Below are 17,234 nucleotides of genomic sequence, written 5' to 3'. Positions count from 1 at the left end.
CTCAGGATCAGTACAGGATAAGTAATGTCATGTATGTACACAGTGACTGCACCAGCAGCAGAATAGTGAGTGCAGCTCTGGGGTATAATACAGGATGTAACTCAGGATCAGTACAGGATAAGTAATGTCATGTATGTACACAGTGACTGCACCAGCAGCAGAATAGTGAGTGCAGCTCTGTGGTATAATACAGGACGTAACTCAGGATCAGTACAGGATAAGTAATGTCATGTATATACACAGTGACTGCACCAGCAGCAGAATAGCGAGTGCAGCTCTGGAGTATAATACAGGATGTAACTCGGGATCAGTACAGGATAAGTAATGTCATGTATGTACACAGCTCCCCTTTATAATATTCATTAGTAAGGGTAAAATGAAAGTTGAGTTGTAATTGGTTGTCATCGGTAACTTAGAATCCTTCTTACTTTTAGACAGCTTGATACATGAGCCCCATTGTGTATGTATCAGTACAGGTCAGTAGTGATGTGTATGGATGATATATTATAGGATTGTGAGTTGTTATATTTCTGTTAGTAAAGTGATTTGTGGAATAAAATAATTCAGAAACAAATAGAAACGGAGTGAAATCTTATAATGTGATGGAGACATCAGAATTTATAAGGCCAAAAAATAAAGCAGCTAATCTCTCGGAGATTCTGCGCGTCCTCTGGTTGCGGCTTCTTCTCCGAGATGTAAACAGCAACATAAAAAGTACAACAAAAACCTCTGTACATGCAGCGTCCATACACATTATATAGTGACCGCTATAGGAGCAGCTTAAAGGAAATCTACCACCAGGACGAAGGATTGTAAACCAAGCACACTGACATGCTGGTGTGCGCCCCCCTCTGGTAGGACTTTTTCTGCTTTTCTTTTAGCTTCTTTGTTTTCACAATAAAAAAAAAAAGGTTTCACAAATGATGCAAATGAGCCTCGGGGGCTCCAGATTCCATAGATGTCAATGGAGATGGAGCCCCGAAGGCTCATCTGCATAATTTTTAAAACCTCTTTTTCTTAAAAAAAAACAAAGGCATACAAAGCTACAAGAGTATCTTCTGGCAGACTGGGCACACACCAGTATGTCAGTGTGCTTGGTTTTCAATCCTTCATCCTGGTGTTAGATTTCCTTTAAGGGGTCCTGGGATTCCAAGCAGTTGGAGCTGATACTTTGTATAATTAGAAGTGCTACAAAGTTACACAATATATCTCTGTATCATGTGACTTTCAAGATCTTTGCTTGCTGTCACTGAAAAGGAATCATCACGGTGGTTAATATGTAGTCCTACCCAGGACAGAAGGACTGTTGCAGTGCTCCACTCTACCCCTACAATGAAGGCTGCTATTGAATGACAGCAAGCAGAGGTCTTGAAAACAATGAACAATTGATACAGTCAATCTATTGTTTTTCATTATAGTGAAGAATAATCTGCAGAAATCGTAGCGCCCCCTATCATGGGTAAAGGTAAAGCAATGCAGCTTCTAGCCGGGCATCAGATGTCACATGGAGCAGGGACACGGCTGCTCGGCCCCAGGCTGTACAAGGAATAGTAGGGATCATGGAAGACCCTATAAACTACTGCAGCCGTTTCATCAGTACATAAGGGAACCTGTCAGCAGGTGTGACCATACAGACTGCAGCCAGTGTTATGTATTGTCCCTGGAGAGAGGTGTAATCAGACCTTTGTGTATGCTGTTAGTAGCAGCAGGACTGTGATATATGGATTTATATTGCAGGATTGTGGCTTCTCCAAGTGCATTAGGGGCGTGTCCTCACACTGCTGTGCTCTGTGCAGCCAGTGATATGTATTGTCACTGGAGAGATGTGTAATCAGACCTTTGTGTATGTTGTTAGTAGCAGCAGGACTGTCATGTGTGGATTCATATTCCAGGAGTGTAGCTTGTATAAATGCACTGGGGTCATGTTCTCACACTGCTATGTTCTGTGCAGCCAGCCTAGAAAGATGTGTAATCATAGCTTTGTGTATGTTCTTAGTAGCAGCAGGACTGTGAAACATGGATTTATTTTCCAGGATTGTAATCTCTCCAAGTTCACTGTGGGTGTTTCTTCACACTGCTGTGCACTGTGCTCTCTGCATAGAGTTGTTCCACAACCCGGACCCTGCCAGTGGCTGCCGGTATTCAGCTATATGCTACAACTTTTATATGCAACAGGGAGCTTTCAGCACAGTAGCAGCATGACACCACACTTTTGGAATATAAATCCAAATATCACAGTCCTGCTGCTACTAACAATATGTAAAAAGGTAAGATTGCACATCTCTTCAGGGACAATACATAACTGGCTGCAGTCTCTATGGCCACGCCTGCTGACAGGTTCCCTCTAATGCACAGGAGCAGTGATGTGCCAGAACTTTATTTCTGCAGCAGTGGCAGGAGGTACACGGCATGCCATGACAAACGTAGGTGAGTGACACAATGAAGCAGATCTTCTGCTGTGCTCAGCACTCTAGCCCCAGGCTGCCCAGCAGTTGCTCTAGGGCCTCCAGCCGCTGGTTGGCCTCCTCGATGGCGCTGTAGGTCTGTACGTTGCTAGTGATGTGGAAGCGGATATCATCAATCAGCGGGATGGAGTCCGTCTCCTGGCGTTCTTCTACCGCCGCCGCGTCTTCTTGTACCGCCGAAGCAAACTCATCCGAATCCACGAGCTGCGGCAGATAAAAAGGGGTGAGGTCACTTTAAGAGGTCATCAATGTGTCAAGAATAGGCTTGGAACTTTTGTATTACACTTAATGGGGCAGATTTACTTACCCGGTCCAGCGGCGCGTTCTCTGCAGTGGATTCGGGTCTTCCGGCGATTCACTAAGGCAGTTCCTCCAACGTCCACCAGGTGTCGCTGCTGCGCTGAAGTCCGCCGGAGTTCACAATCCGTTGCTGGGTGAAGGTAAGCGCGTGTCCAGCGACACTTTTTTTTTTTTTAAATGCGGAGGTTTTTCGGAATCCGTTCGGTTTTTGCCCCCCTTTTTTCGTCGCGTGCCAGCCGGCGCCGATGCGCCACAATCCGATCGCATGCGCTAAAAACCAGGAGCAATTCAGGGAAAATCGGCGCAAAACGGTAAAATTCGTGTAACCCGCCGTAAAAATGCGATTCGGGCCCTTAGTAAATGACCCCCAATATCTCTGCTTGCAGTCATTGAATTAAAATATTGTACCATGAAAACCAATTCAGCCTCACAGCTGAGGGTTTGCAACAATTGTATCCAGTCTATATAACCTTCAGTGAGCGCAAGAACCTGAATTCCAGACTGATACATAGTAACAAAACTAGACGGAGGGGAGAGAGACTTGTGCTACTGACCTATGCTAACCTAATACCTGTCACAGCTGAGGGTTTGCAACAATTGTAACCAGTCTATATAACCTTCAGTGAGCGCAAGAGCCTGAATTCCAGACTGATACATAGTAACAAAACTAGAAGGAGGGGAGAGATGCTTGTGCTACTCACCTATACTAACCTAATACTTGTCACAGCTGAGGTTTTGTTACAGTTGTATCCAGTGTAAATCTTCCCATTTAGTGACACAGATATTGATACAATGTATTGCTGAGCAGAACCTTATAACAGTCTCCTGCAGGGAGTATAATGGCCAGGGGTGGCCCCGGTGTGTCCGGCAGGGTCCGTACCTTCTCGATAATCCGGGCCATGTGCTCCGTGCACTGATCCTCCAGCCGCGTCAGCTGGAAAAGCTTCGCCGTCTTCCAGATCGTGATCACGTTGTCCTCATCCAGGATCTGCGCCAAAATCTTCCCACAAAGTCGCTTCAGTCCCGGGAGCAGATACATGTCCGCTACACACAGAACCTCGTACGCGTTCTCCGGAGAAAGCTGTGGGGTCCGAGAGCAGACACAGAGGAAACAAGAGAAAACCACAGTCACTGGAGACTCTTAAAGGGAACCTGTCAGCAGCTGTGCTCATGTAGACTGCAGCCAGTGCTCTGTAATGTCCCTACTCCGGCTTGGGATTTGTTACATTCCACTTTCCATCTGAGACACTGAATATTAAAGGCAATGAATATCACCGTGGTGACCTCATCACTACTGCCCCCTGCTGGTATAACATGAGATGTCACCTCTCAGCACCAGGAGGCCTTGGGGAGCTAATTGTTAGTTTTAATAATATTGTGTGAATGCAAATGTTATAGACCCCCCCCCCCCAACTTAAAGGAAAACTATCATCAACATCCATCCTGATAAACCAGGGACATGACTCATAGATCCAGGCACCGGGACTGTGGTAATCATCTTATATTTGCTATCCTTGGCCTCCTTCCTTCGAAAATCAACCTTTATAATTCTGCTAATGAGTCTCAAGGGCTCTGGGGGGCGCTACCAAAGCCCATCCATGCTGCAGCTTCACAGGTTATTACAATGAGCAGAACACGTGTCCCCTCCTCCCTCTGCCTGTGTAATCTAGCAGAAGCAGGAAGTGCAGGGAGCAAGTCCTGCTCTGCTCATTGTAAGAGCCTGTGAAGCTACAACACAGAGGGGCTCTGGTAACACCACCAAGGAGCTCTTCTGGCTCATTACAATAATTTTAAAATTTGATTTTATAACGAAGGAGACCATGGATAACTAATATAAGAAGATACCACAGTCCCGGTGCCCCAGGTTTATCAGGATGGATTCTGATGGTAGATTTCCTTGAAAGGAGGTCACCTATAGGAATAATTCTATAGGGAAAGTTGTTTTATGTAGGGTCTGGGTGACTCCAGTTTACGACCAGACAATAATTATCAGCGTTGGAAAATCCCTTTAGGTATTTCCTATGTCCCTTCATTCTAGCAGTAAGACCTATGAATCTGCGCTTGCACATAGTACAGAAGCCTCACCTCTGTGTCATCCGTGTACATGTAGTAGAGCACCCGGGTGAAGGTCTCCTCGCTGATGTTGTGCAGGGTGATGACCGGGATGCTGGGCTGTGTCTGCAGCTCCTGGCTCTCACAGAAGTGATCCTGCAGCAGAGCCTTGAAGTAGTCGCTGCGGCCACAGAAAAACAACTGGAAAAGCAGGGGAAGGAAGGGTTAACCATCAGGGACCAATGGGACTAATCTGGGACCACTCCGTACCAGAGGAGGCATCACTGCTGCAACTATTACTGCCATGTTATCCAATCTGTACCTCTCCGCCTGTAGGGGAAACTACAACTCCCATCATGCCCTGGAGTTGTTACCTTGTGACAGAGGAAGTTGCAGCCTGTGATCTGGAAGCAGACGTCGGGGTAACTGGAGAAATTATCAGTGCTGTCGAAAGGGAGCTCCCCGAATCCAACCTACAAGAAAGAGGGGGAGGTTATACGAGGCAGCACAGAGGAGCGTAACCAGCCATGCAACCAACTGCTCCACAACATCCTCCTTTACGACTACACCAGAACTCTGGCCGGATGCTACAGCAGGCAATCCAAGCAAAGAGGAGCAGCCGTGGTTTAGTTTAAAGCACAGCAGTGTAAGGATATGCCTGGAATATAAATCCGTATATCACAGTCCTGCTGCTACTAACAACATACACAAAGGTCTGATTACACATCTCTCCAGGGACAATACCCAACACTGGCTGCAGACAGCACAGGGCACAGCAGTGTGAGGACACACCCCCAGTACAGTCCTGGAATATATATTCCAAATTTCACAGTCCTGCTGCTACTAATGACATACACCGAGTGTGAGGACACCTTTACTTATAGGCATGCACTCCTTTAAATGTACACATGATCCGGCGCGCTCCATGGCTTCTCAGGAAAATAAGTTGTTATGGAAAAACGTGTCGTGAACAGGAAGAAAAGCAGCGCAATATTATACAGCACAACGTGTGACAAGAAGAGAGACGCATCATCCGTAATTACACAGAGCGCCTCAATAATCACCGGGATGTGCTGCTGGAAACACGAGCACAGAGCGGCACCTTATATCTCCATCCTGTGCATGTATAGAACTACAACTCCCAGCAGGCAGATGTTCTGCATAAGCAGAAGACACTCCCCCCATACACACGGTGCACGGCCTCCTCCATATGGAATCTATGGCCTCCTCCATACACACGGCGCGCGGCCTCCTCCGTACACACGGCGCGCGGCCTCCTCCGTACACACGGCGCGCGGCCTCCTCCGTACACACGGCGCGCGGCCTCCTCCGTACACACGGCGCGCGGCCTCCTCCGTACACACGGCGCGCGGCCTCCTCCGTACACATAATGCGCGGCCTCCTCCGTACACATAATGCGCGGCCTCCTCCGTACACATAATGCGCGGCCTCCTCCGTACACATAATGCGCGGCCTCCTCCGTACACATAATGCGCGGCCTCCTCCATACACATAATACATCCCGCCTCCTCCATACACATAATGCGCGGCCTCCTCCATACACATAATGCGGGGCCTCCTCCATACACATAATGCGCGGCCTCCTCCATACACATAATGCGCGGCCTCCTCCATACACATAATGCGCGGCCTCCTCCATACACATAATGCGCGGCCTCCTCCATACACATAATGCGCGGCCTCCTCCATACACAATGCGCGGCCTCCTCCATACACATAATGCGCGGCCTCCTCCATACACATAATGCGCGGCCTCCTCCATACACATAATGCGCGGCCTCCTCCATACACATAATGCGCGGCCTCCTCCATACACATAATGCGCGGCCTCCTCCATACACATAATGCGCGGCCTCCTCCATACACATAATGCGCGGCCTCCTCCATACACATAATGCGCGGCCTCCTCCATACACATAATGCGCGGCCTCCTCCATACACATAATGCGCGGCCTCCTCCATACACATAATGCGCGGCCTCCTCCATACACATAATGCGCGGCCTCCTCCATACACATAATGCGCGGCCTCCTCCATACACATAATGCGCGGCCTCCTCCATACACATAATGCGCGGCCTCCTCCATACACATAATGCGCGGCCTCCTCCATACACATAATGCGCGGCCTCCTCCATACACATAATGCGCGGCCTCCTCCATACACATAATGCGCGGCCTCCTCCATACACATAATACACGGCCTCCTCCATACACATAATACATCCCGCCTCCTCCATACACGTAACGCACGGTCTCCTCCATACACATAATACACGGCCTCCTCCATACACGTAACGCACGGTCTCCTCCATACACATAATACACGGCCTCCTCCATACACGTAACGCACGGTCTCCTCCATACATGTAACGTACGGCCTCCTCCATACACGCAACGCACGTCCTCCTCCATACACGTAACGCACGGCCTCCTCCATACACGTAACGCACGGCCTCCTCCATACACGTAACGCACGGCCTCCTCCATACACGTAACGCACGGCCTCCTCCATACACGTAACGCACGGCCTCCTCCATACACGTAACGCACGGCCTCCTCCATACACGTAACGCACGGCCTCCTCCATACATGTAATGTACGGCCTCCTGCATACACGTAACGCACGGCCTCCTCCATACACGTAACACACGGCCTCCTCCATACACATAATACACGGCCTCCTCCATACACGTAACGCACGGCCTCCTCCATACACATAATACACGGCCTCCTCCATACACGTAACGCACGGTCTCCCCCATACATGTAACGTACGGCCTCCTCCATACACGCAACGCACGTCCTCCTCCATACACGTAACGCACGTCCTCCTCCATACACGTAACGCACGGCCTCCTCCATACACATAATACATGGACCCTACGGTCGCAGACCCTGCACAATAACATCACCCCCCCCTTCCTCAGAATTATAAAACATTCTGTTCCTTAATCTTTCCGCCCTGTGTTATATTTAGCAGCTGGGACTCTCGGGTCAAGTGGAACCAATAATAGCGTCCGCGGACTGGGCCCCCGCTGAGGGAAAACACACAACTCCTGTAATCGAAAAAATCCCAGAGAAAACAACAACAACAAAAAAATGGGATTTTATTTTACATTAAATTGCCAAATGCTGTAAGAGGGCAATCACCGGAGTGCGCCGTGCACAAACGTCTGCCAGCGGGGGGCACCGCGCACCAACTCCTACACACACAGGGGGCGCACATTAACCCCGTCACTGCTGTGTGAGGGCTCTAACGGGACAAAGCCTGATCCCAATCCTAATACCACGGCTCCTTGTTAGTCCCCAGCGCAGCAGGGTCCAGTTTTATGACAATAATTTCTTGCCACTTTCAACATCTCTGCTGCCTGTCAGTATATGGAAACATTCATGTTTCCAGTAAATTTCCCTCTCATTTGTAACCTACAGTCACTATGTATCAGTCCAGATAATCTCTGTCCCCTCCTGGATGTCTTAACACACACTGATACATTGTAACAGATTTCTGATTCGGTCCTCGCAAATGACCATGGTGTAGGAGACGCACCAATATACGGAGGACCCCTTTAAGTCAGGATTGGTTTCCCAGTCACTGACAGCAAGCAGAGGTCTTAAAAAGACTATAGAAAATTGAAAACTCAATTTTTAGGCAGGAGGCTTACCCGGAGCTCAGGCGGCAGGGCGCAGTCAGCGAGCATAGCCAGGTCCTCGTGCAGCCGCCCGTTCCCTGAGGGCTCGACGGTCAGGACCTTCACACACGTTCCAGGCTTGGATGAAACTGAGGAGGAGATGGAACGTTACAGTGATATTTTGTATGGATCGGCTCATCCCTACTTTATCCGGTATGTATCGGTGGGCATACGACCTGCAGGACCCCCAATAATCCGGAGAAGGCTACAATGTAGAACATGGGGGGACAATGCCCCCCATTCATTATTAGGAGCCTAAGGTTGGACCCCCCTGATTCTAAAGAAAGGACAAGTCACAGCAATAAGGAAAACCTTTTAAAGGGACCACATCTTAAAGGCCTCACCCCGGACCACCTACCAAACTCATAGACTTTCTTGCACTTCTCCTCCAGCTCCTCGATGAGGTCCTGCAGTCGGCATTGCTTGGCCAGTCGCTTACAATCCTCCACGTGTTCCACATCGATGTCCATCCGACCTGGAGGACAACGGCTGCGATAAGTATTCACACCCCACAACTACTGCACAAAACCTCAAAGACCCCAAAACCAAGAACTGGATCCAATCAGATCCACAGCACAAACACCAGAGGGCGTCACAGCTGAGAACTGATGGGTCGTTACAGTGTATCAGCGGAGGGAACGTGTCTCTATGTGGAGTTTCAGGCACTTTGCCATCAGGAGATTGGGTGTAAGTATAACAAATCCCCCATGGACGGTCACTTACCTGTGTATAAGTACTGGAGAATGGAGCTAAAGGCAGCGGGATTTATCTGTAGAGACAGAACTGACAGATTAATGACCATTATCTACAATCTCACTTAGAGGGATGTATCAGCAGACGTGACCATACAAGCTGCAGCCAGCAGGGGCGTCACTAGGTCTAATGATTCGGGGTCCATGCCCCAGGATTTTTTGCCATCAGTCCTGGATATCCCCTCACAGCGGGAAACTGGTCCGGGAACTGTACAGGATTTATATTCCAGGAGGATACTGGGGATATTTCCTCACACTACTGTGCTCTGTTCTCTCTGCAGCCAGTGTTATGTATTGTCCCTGGAGAGATGTGTAATCTGACCTCACACTGCTGTGCTCTGTGCTCTCTGCAGCCAGTGTTATGTATTGTCCCTGGAGAGATGTGTAATCTGACCTCACACTGCTGTGCTCTGTGCTCTCTGCAGCCAGTGTTATGTATTGTCCCTGGAGAGATGTGTAATCTGACCTCACACTGCTGTGCTCTGTGCTCTCTGTAGCCAGTGTTCTATATTGTCCCTGGAGAGATGTGTAATCAGACCTCACACTGCTGTGCTCTGTGCTCTCTGCAGCCAGTGTTATGTACTGTCCCTGGAGAGATGTGTAATCAGACCTCACACTGCTGTGCTCTGTGCTCTCTGCAGCCAGTGTTATGTATTGTCCCTGGAGAGATGTGTAATCTGACCTCATACTGCTGTGCTCTGTGCTCTCTGCAGCCAGTGTTATGTATTGTCCCTGGAGAGATGTGTAATCAGACCTCACACTGCTGTGCTCTGTGCTCTCTGCAGCCAGTGTTATGTATTGTCCCTGGAGAGATGTGTAATCTGACCTCACACTGCTGTGCTCTGTGCTCTCTGCAGCCAGTGTTATGTACTGTCCTTGGAAAGGTGTGTGATCATTCCTTTGTGTATATTGTTGGTAGCAGCAGGACTGTGATATATGGATTTATATTGCACTAGGGGGCGCCCTCACACTGCTGTACTCTGTGATCTCTGTACTGACCTGCAGAGATCTAACCAAAATTTAGCAACAGCTTTTATTCATAAGTGCGGAGAGAGGTTGTGGAAAAGTTCAATACAGAGGGCACAGCCCACAGCAGTGTGGGGACATGCCACTAGTGCACTTAGAAGAGCTACAATCCTGGAATATAAATCCATATTTCACAGTCCTGCTGCTACCAACAACAACATACACAAAAAGGTTTGATTACACATCTGCCCAGGGACAACACATAACAGTGTCTGCAGTCTACAGCTGCTGACAGGTTCCCTTTAGAAGTAAAGTCTATACCAGCCTATCATGTATCACCCGCTGTATTGAGTGTTTGTTACTTGTATCCATATATTATCTGACTCTGCAGAACTAATGCTCCAGGTGACACCTAGTGGACAACATCCGGTACTACACATGCCATTACATACTGCTGTGACACTATCCTACCAGCGGATGCTTCAGAGCAATCATCTTCTTCCCCTTCCACTTGGTCTCAAACATTTCAGCAAAGTAGGGGCTGCGGGCACTGAGGATGCAGCGGTGGGCACAGAACGACTCTCCGTGGACCAGAAACGTGGTGTCGCTATAGGAGCCTTGCTCCAGGAGTCTGCAGAGAGCGGAAGGGAAGATTAGACAACGTAATGACCATAGCATGCAGAAGACAGCCCCAATCTCAGCAATCCCCGGCTGGTCTGGACTGTCGGCTGGTCTGGACTGTCGGCTGGTCTGGACTGTCGGCTGGTCTGGACTGTCGGCTGGTCTGGACTGTCGGCTGGTCTGGACTGTCGGCTGGTCTGGACTGTCGGCTGGTCTGGACTGTCGGCTGGTCTGGACTGTCGGCTGGTCTGGACTGTCGGCTGGTCTGGACTGTCGGCTGGTCTGGACTGTCGGCTGGTCTGGACTGTCGGCTGGTCTGGACTGTCGGCTGGTCTGGACTGTCGGCTGTCTGGACTGTCGGGTGTCTGGACTGTCGGGTGTCTGGACTGTCGGGTGTCTGGACTGTCGGGTGTCTGGACTGTCGGGTGTCTGGACTGTCGGGTGTCTGGACTGTCGGGTGTCTGGATTATCAGGGGAGGCCCCCTCACCTCTGCAGGAAGTCATCGTAGTAATCCCTCTGCATGCACTTGGCTGTGATCTGCTTGTAGTCCTTCAGCAGTCGGCGGATGGTGTCGCTCAGGGCTCCGTACAGACAGCGCTCGCCATCAAACGTGTTCACCTCACATTTAGCTCCTGCGCCGGGGACAGAACAATCAATTCCAGATACAAATTGTATTAACTCTCCATCTCCCATATTCTGAGCTGATCAATGGAATGTAAAATACTCTACTGATACATTCATACACTGCAGTAGTCACCACTAGGGGGAGCTCTGAGACCGACTGTGTGGACTTACCATTAGCTAAAAGGTAACGGACAAGTTCTTCATGTCCACAAAGACAGGCATAGTATCTAGAAGAGAGGGAATAGTATCAGATCACACATCTCCATACAAGGCAGTAGCGGGGTCCCCTTCTCAGGACCCCCAAATGGAGAATACATCTATATACATAGAGGTGGAACTTCTGCTCCAACAAGGAGTTGTTAGTAGCAGCAGGACTGTCAAGTATCACAGTCCAAATGCTACTAACGATACACAAATCTATGGTTACATATCTCTCTGAGGATTATACAGAGAGTACAGAGCACAGCAGTGCGAGGATACGCCCCCAATTTATTTGGAGAAGCTCCAATCCTGCAATATAAATGCATATTTCACAGTCCTGCTGCTACTAACAACATACACAAAGGTCTGATTACACATCTCTCCTGGGACAGTACATAACACTGGTTTTATTATTATGTTTTCATTCATCAGCAGTAAATGGAGAGAGGGACTTCTGCTGGGGGTCGTACGAGTTGGAGATACATGTCTGAATCTTGGTACAACCCCTCGAATAGGTGACAGGTGGTGACACTTACAGGGGGGTGCTGTCCCACTTGTCCCTCACGTTCAGTTCCACGTCTCTCTGCTCCACAAGGTATCTGGAAGAAGAAACAGAAGACATTGCAGATGGAGAACACAACCTGCAGGGGGAGACAGCAGCGAGGAGGTGCACAGTGCAGCACAGAGGAGATCTCACGTCACCAGAGAGAGCAATGAAGAACCTCAAGACTCAGAGCGCAGCTTCCAAGTATAATATAGGACAGTGACGGTGAACCCTTCACAGCCCAAGTGCCCAAACTCCAGCCAAAACCCACGGCAATCTAAGCAGTAACCTGGTTTTAACTGTGCTGCCTCAGCCTTAAAGGGAACCTGTCAGCAGTGACCTGATTTTCACTAAAGACAGGTTACAGAAGCCCATGACACATCTGTCTTTCTGCTTTCTCTAAGCATTTGCATTACAATATAATTGTGTGTTATAACTTACCTTGCACCCAGACATAATCCTCTGTGTAGTCCCAGGGGTTGGGCTTTGGTTTGGATACATTCCCAAAAACAACACATCACTTGCCTGTGCTGCATACTCCTAAGCACTCAGCCCCCACCTATGTGCTCCTGTACAGCTCCTCCCTCTCCCACTGATGTCAGCTCACTAGTCTCCTCCCTCCCCCACTGATGTAATCTCACCAGGCTGTGACCTCTGTGAAGGAGCAGGAGGGAGGAGCTGTACAGGAGCACAAAGGTGGGGGCTGAGAGCTGAGGAGTCTGCAGCACAGACAAGTCACATGTTGTATTTTGAAATGTATCCAAACCAAAGCCCAACCACTATAGTGATGGGAAGTCCGGCTCTTTATAGTGAGCTGGATCATTAGGCTCTTCTGGCTCCTTATTATATACATAATTAGGAGCCTCAGTCCGGCCAGGCACCCCACTCTACTGCTATCCAGATTTTATCAGGTTAAAGGGGGCATGGTGAGCCTAAAAGGGACAGAGTTAAGAGAGCAGACAGAGTCGGCTCTCCATGCCGACTCATTCACAAATGACCCTTCACTAACCTCTTGGGACGTAACAGAGGATTCTGTCAGGATGTAAGGTTATAACACACAATTATACTGTAATGCAAACGCTCAGAGTAAGCAGAAAAGCAGATGTGCTGTAATGCCATTAGCTCCTTGCTGACAGGTTCCCTTTAAATCATTTAAGAGCCCTGAGGACACAAATATGATGAAGATTAATTCAGAACATCATTTCAAAAGACCTGGCCTGCCTAGGACTCCAGGAAGAAGGGCGGCACGGCTGCACTCACTATTCTGCTGGTGCAGTCACTGTGTACATACATGACATTACTTATCCTGTACTGATCCTGAGTTACATCCTGTATTATACCCCAGAGCTGCACTTACTATTCTGCTGCTGGTGCAGTCACTGTGTACATACATGACATTACTTATCCTGTACTGATCCTGAGTTACATCCTGTATTATACTCCAGAGCTGCACTCACTATTCTGCTGCTGGTGCAGTCACTGTGTACATACATGACATTACTTATCCTGTACTGATCCTGAGTTACATCCTGTATTATACTCCAGAGCTGCACTCACTATTCTGCTGCTGGTGCAGTCACTGTGTACATACATGACATTACTTATCCTGTACTGATCCTGAGTTACATCCTGTATTATACCCCAGAGCTGCACTCACTATTCTGCTGCAGGTGCGGTCACTGTGTACATACATGATATTACTTATCCTGTACTGATCCTGAGTTACATCCTGTATTATACCCCAGAGCTGCACTCACTATTCTGCTGCTGGTGCAGTCACTGTGTACATACATGACATTACTTATCCTGTACTGATCCTGAGTTACATCCTGTATTATACCCCAGAGCTGCACTCACTATTCTGCTGCTGGTGCAGTCACTGTGTACATACATGACATTACTTATCCTGTACTCACCCTGAGTTACATCCTGTATTATACCCCAGAGCTGCACTCACTATTCTGCTGCAGGTGCAGTCACTGTGTACATACATGACATTACTTATCCTGTACTGATCTGTGCTGAGTGAGTAGCACTTCTGCCTTGCAGTGCTTTTCCTCCGGGTACTCCGGTTTCCTCCCACACTCAAAAACATACTGTTAGGTTGTTTAGATTGTGCGCCCCATGGGGACAGGGGCCACTTTGACATGCTTTATGCAGCGCTGCGTAATCTGTGTGCGCTACATAAATAAAGAATTATTAAGACGCCTTGTGTCCTGTCTCAGCAGAGGCTCTGAGTGCCACCACATGCACCTGTGCCACAGGTTCCCAACCACTGATATAAGTATCAGAACAGGATAAGTAATGTCATGTATGTACACAGTGACTGCACCAGCAGCAGAATAGTGAGTGCAGCTCTGGAGTATAATACAGGATGTAACTCAGGATCAGTACTGGAATAGTAATGTCATGTATGTACACAGTGACTGCACCAGCAGCAGAATAGTGAGTGCAGCTCTGGGGTATAATACAGGATGTAACTCAGGATCAGTACAGGATAAGTAATGTCATGTATGTACACAGTGACTGCACCAGCAGCAGAATAGTGAGTGCAGCTGTGGAGTATAATACAGGATGTAACTCAGGATCAGTACAGGATAAGTAATGTCATGTATGTACACAGTGACTGCACCAGCAGCAGAATAGTGAGTGCAGCTCTGCGGTATAATACAGGATGTAACCAGGGGTGAACCTAGCCTTTCTGCTGCCTGAGGCGAGCTATAGAAAGACGCCCCCCCCCCCCACTCCATATATGTAATATATCAAGGAGTGTCAGAACCAGACCCAAATCATATTGGTTTACTTCGGAAATAAAGCAATGCAAAATACATAAGAGCATCCCTCCATGTACTATATAATAAACAAAGCAAGCTACCACAAAGAACAAAATACATACAACAATCCGCGATATAATATAAAATCAATACATCATGCCACCATATATTATAAAATACATACAGCGTCCTTCATGTAATATATAATAGATCCAGTGTGCCGGCGTATACCATAAAATACATACAGCGTGCCCCCATATACCATATAATACACACAGCGTGCCGCCATATACCATATAATACACACAGCGTGCCCCCATATACCATATAATACACACAGCGTGCCGCCATATACCATATAATACATACAGCGTGCCGTTATGTATGTATGTATATATATATATATATATATATATATATACACATACACACACACACAGTATACACACTCATACAGCATGTACACATATATACAGCATATACACTCATGCAGCATGCATATATACACACTCACACCACACATACAGTATACACACACTTTTATACAGTCATACAGTATACATACACACACACTCACTATACAGTATATACATGTACACAGAGATCTAAATATACATATATACAATATACATACTTACCATGACGGCGGGCCGCGGACGGCTGAGGCGGGAGGGCCGCGGACGGCTGAGGCGGGAGGGCCGCGGACGGCTGAGGCGGGAGGGCCGCGGACGGCTGAGGCGGGAGGGCCGCGGACGGCTGAGGCGGGAGGGCCGCGGACGGCTGAGGCGGGAGGGCCGCGGACGGCTGAGGCGGGAGGGCCGCGGACGGCTGAGGCGGGAGGGCCGCGGACGGCTGAGGCGGGAGGGCCGCGGACGGCTGAGGCGGGCGGGACGCGGACGGCTGAGGCGGGCGGGACGCGGACAGGGGAGGCGGGCGGGACGCGGACAGGGGAGGCGGGACTCGGATGGGAGATGTGGGTTGGGCAGATGTGAGAGGCGGGCGATGAATGAGAGAGGTGGGCCGCGGACGGGAGAGGCGGGCCGCGGACGGGAGAGGCGGGCCGGGGGTCCAAGAGAAGCAGGTCGGAAGGCGGCTGCATACAGAAGGGGCAGCCCAAGTGACCGGGGATGGAGCCGTCTTGGGAGTAAGTGACCTCCTTATGCCGCCCCCACCGTCCACCAGGAGGCGCCGCCTGAGGCGAGTTTCTCAACTCGCCTCATGGTAGGTGCGCCCCTGGATGTAACTCAGGATCAGTACAGGATAAGTAATGTCATGTATGTACAGTGACTGCACCAGCAGCAGAATAGTGAGTGCAGCTCTGGGGTATAATACAGGATGTAACTCAGGATCAGTACAGGATAAGTAATGTCATGTATGTACACAGTGACTGCACCAGCAGCAGAATAGTGAGTGCAGCTCTGGGGTATAATACAGGATGTAACTCAGGATCAGTACAGGATAAGTAATGTCATGTATGTACACAGTGACTGCACCAGCAGCAGAATAGTGAGTGCAGTTCTGGGGTATAATACAGGATGTAACTCAGGATCAGTACAGGATAAGTAATGTCATGTATGTACACAGTGACTGCACCAGCAGCAGAACAGTGAGTGCAGCTCTGGGGTATAATACAGGATGTAACTCAGGATCGGTACAGGATAAGTAATGTCATGTATGTACACAGTGACTGCACCAGCAGCAGAATAGTGAGTGCAGCTCTGGGGTATAATACAGGATGTAACTCAGGATCAGTACAGGATAAGTAATGTCATGTATGTACACAGTGACTGCAGCAGCAGCAGAATAGTGAGTGCAGCGCTGGGGTATAATACAGGATGTAACTCAGGATCGGTACAGGATAAGTAATGTCATGTATGTACACAGTGACTGCACCAGCAGCAGAATAGTGAGTGCAGCTCTGGGGTATAATATAGACTGTGAGATATTGGTGTCGTTATGAAGTTGCAGAATCAGTAAAACAAGTGTGTGCCCCTGTTCTTCAGTAAGGGAGACCCCTCTGCTCCCTGTGACCCCTGACCTCCTGTGCACTCTGCCCCCGGGCTGTCACTTACCGCACTCTACTGATGTCTCCCTTCCTGCAGCTACTGAACAGGTCGCTGGTGTCCATTGGCCCGGGCCCGGCGCTGGGCGGAGCTTACGGCTCATTGACCCGGCGGGTTCGGACGCAGAGACTAGAAGCACCGGGAGGCTGCGGGCGGCGG

The 17,234-nt window shown here is 49.1% G+C and overlaps 1 protein-coding gene across 1 annotated transcript; it reads right to left on the bottom strand.

Annotated features, from left to right (window-relative positions):
• Positions 1-576: 576 nt before the first annotated feature.
• On the bottom strand, positions 577-17,222 carry ABTB1 (ankyrin repeat and BTB domain containing 1). The gene is made up of 12 exons (XM_072128154.1): positions 17,085-17,222; positions 12,231-12,293; positions 11,665-11,720; positions 11,357-11,501; positions 10,719-10,878; positions 9,253-9,298; positions 8,888-9,004; positions 8,503-8,618; positions 5,192-5,290; positions 4,851-5,018; positions 3,646-3,846; positions 577-2,669 (listed from the first exon to the last, which is right to left on the bottom strand). Exons 1-12 carry the CDS (start codon positions 17,138-17,140, stop codon positions 2,463-2,465), a joined length of 1,434 nt encoding a protein of 477 aa, XP_071984255.1. The 5' UTR covers positions 17,141-17,222; the 3' UTR covers positions 577-2,462.
• Positions 17,223-17,234: the final 12 nt, after the last annotated feature.

Source organism: Engystomops pustulosus, chromosome 10 (assembly GCF_040894005.1).
Source record: "Engystomops pustulosus chromosome 10, aEngPut4.maternal, whole genome shotgun sequence".
NCBI classification, from domain to species: domain Eukaryota; kingdom Metazoa; phylum Chordata; class Amphibia; order Anura; family Leptodactylidae; genus Engystomops; species Engystomops pustulosus.
The sequence above is the reverse complement of the archived record's forward strand: the minus strand, read 5'-3'. Positions and strand labels throughout refer to the sequence as shown.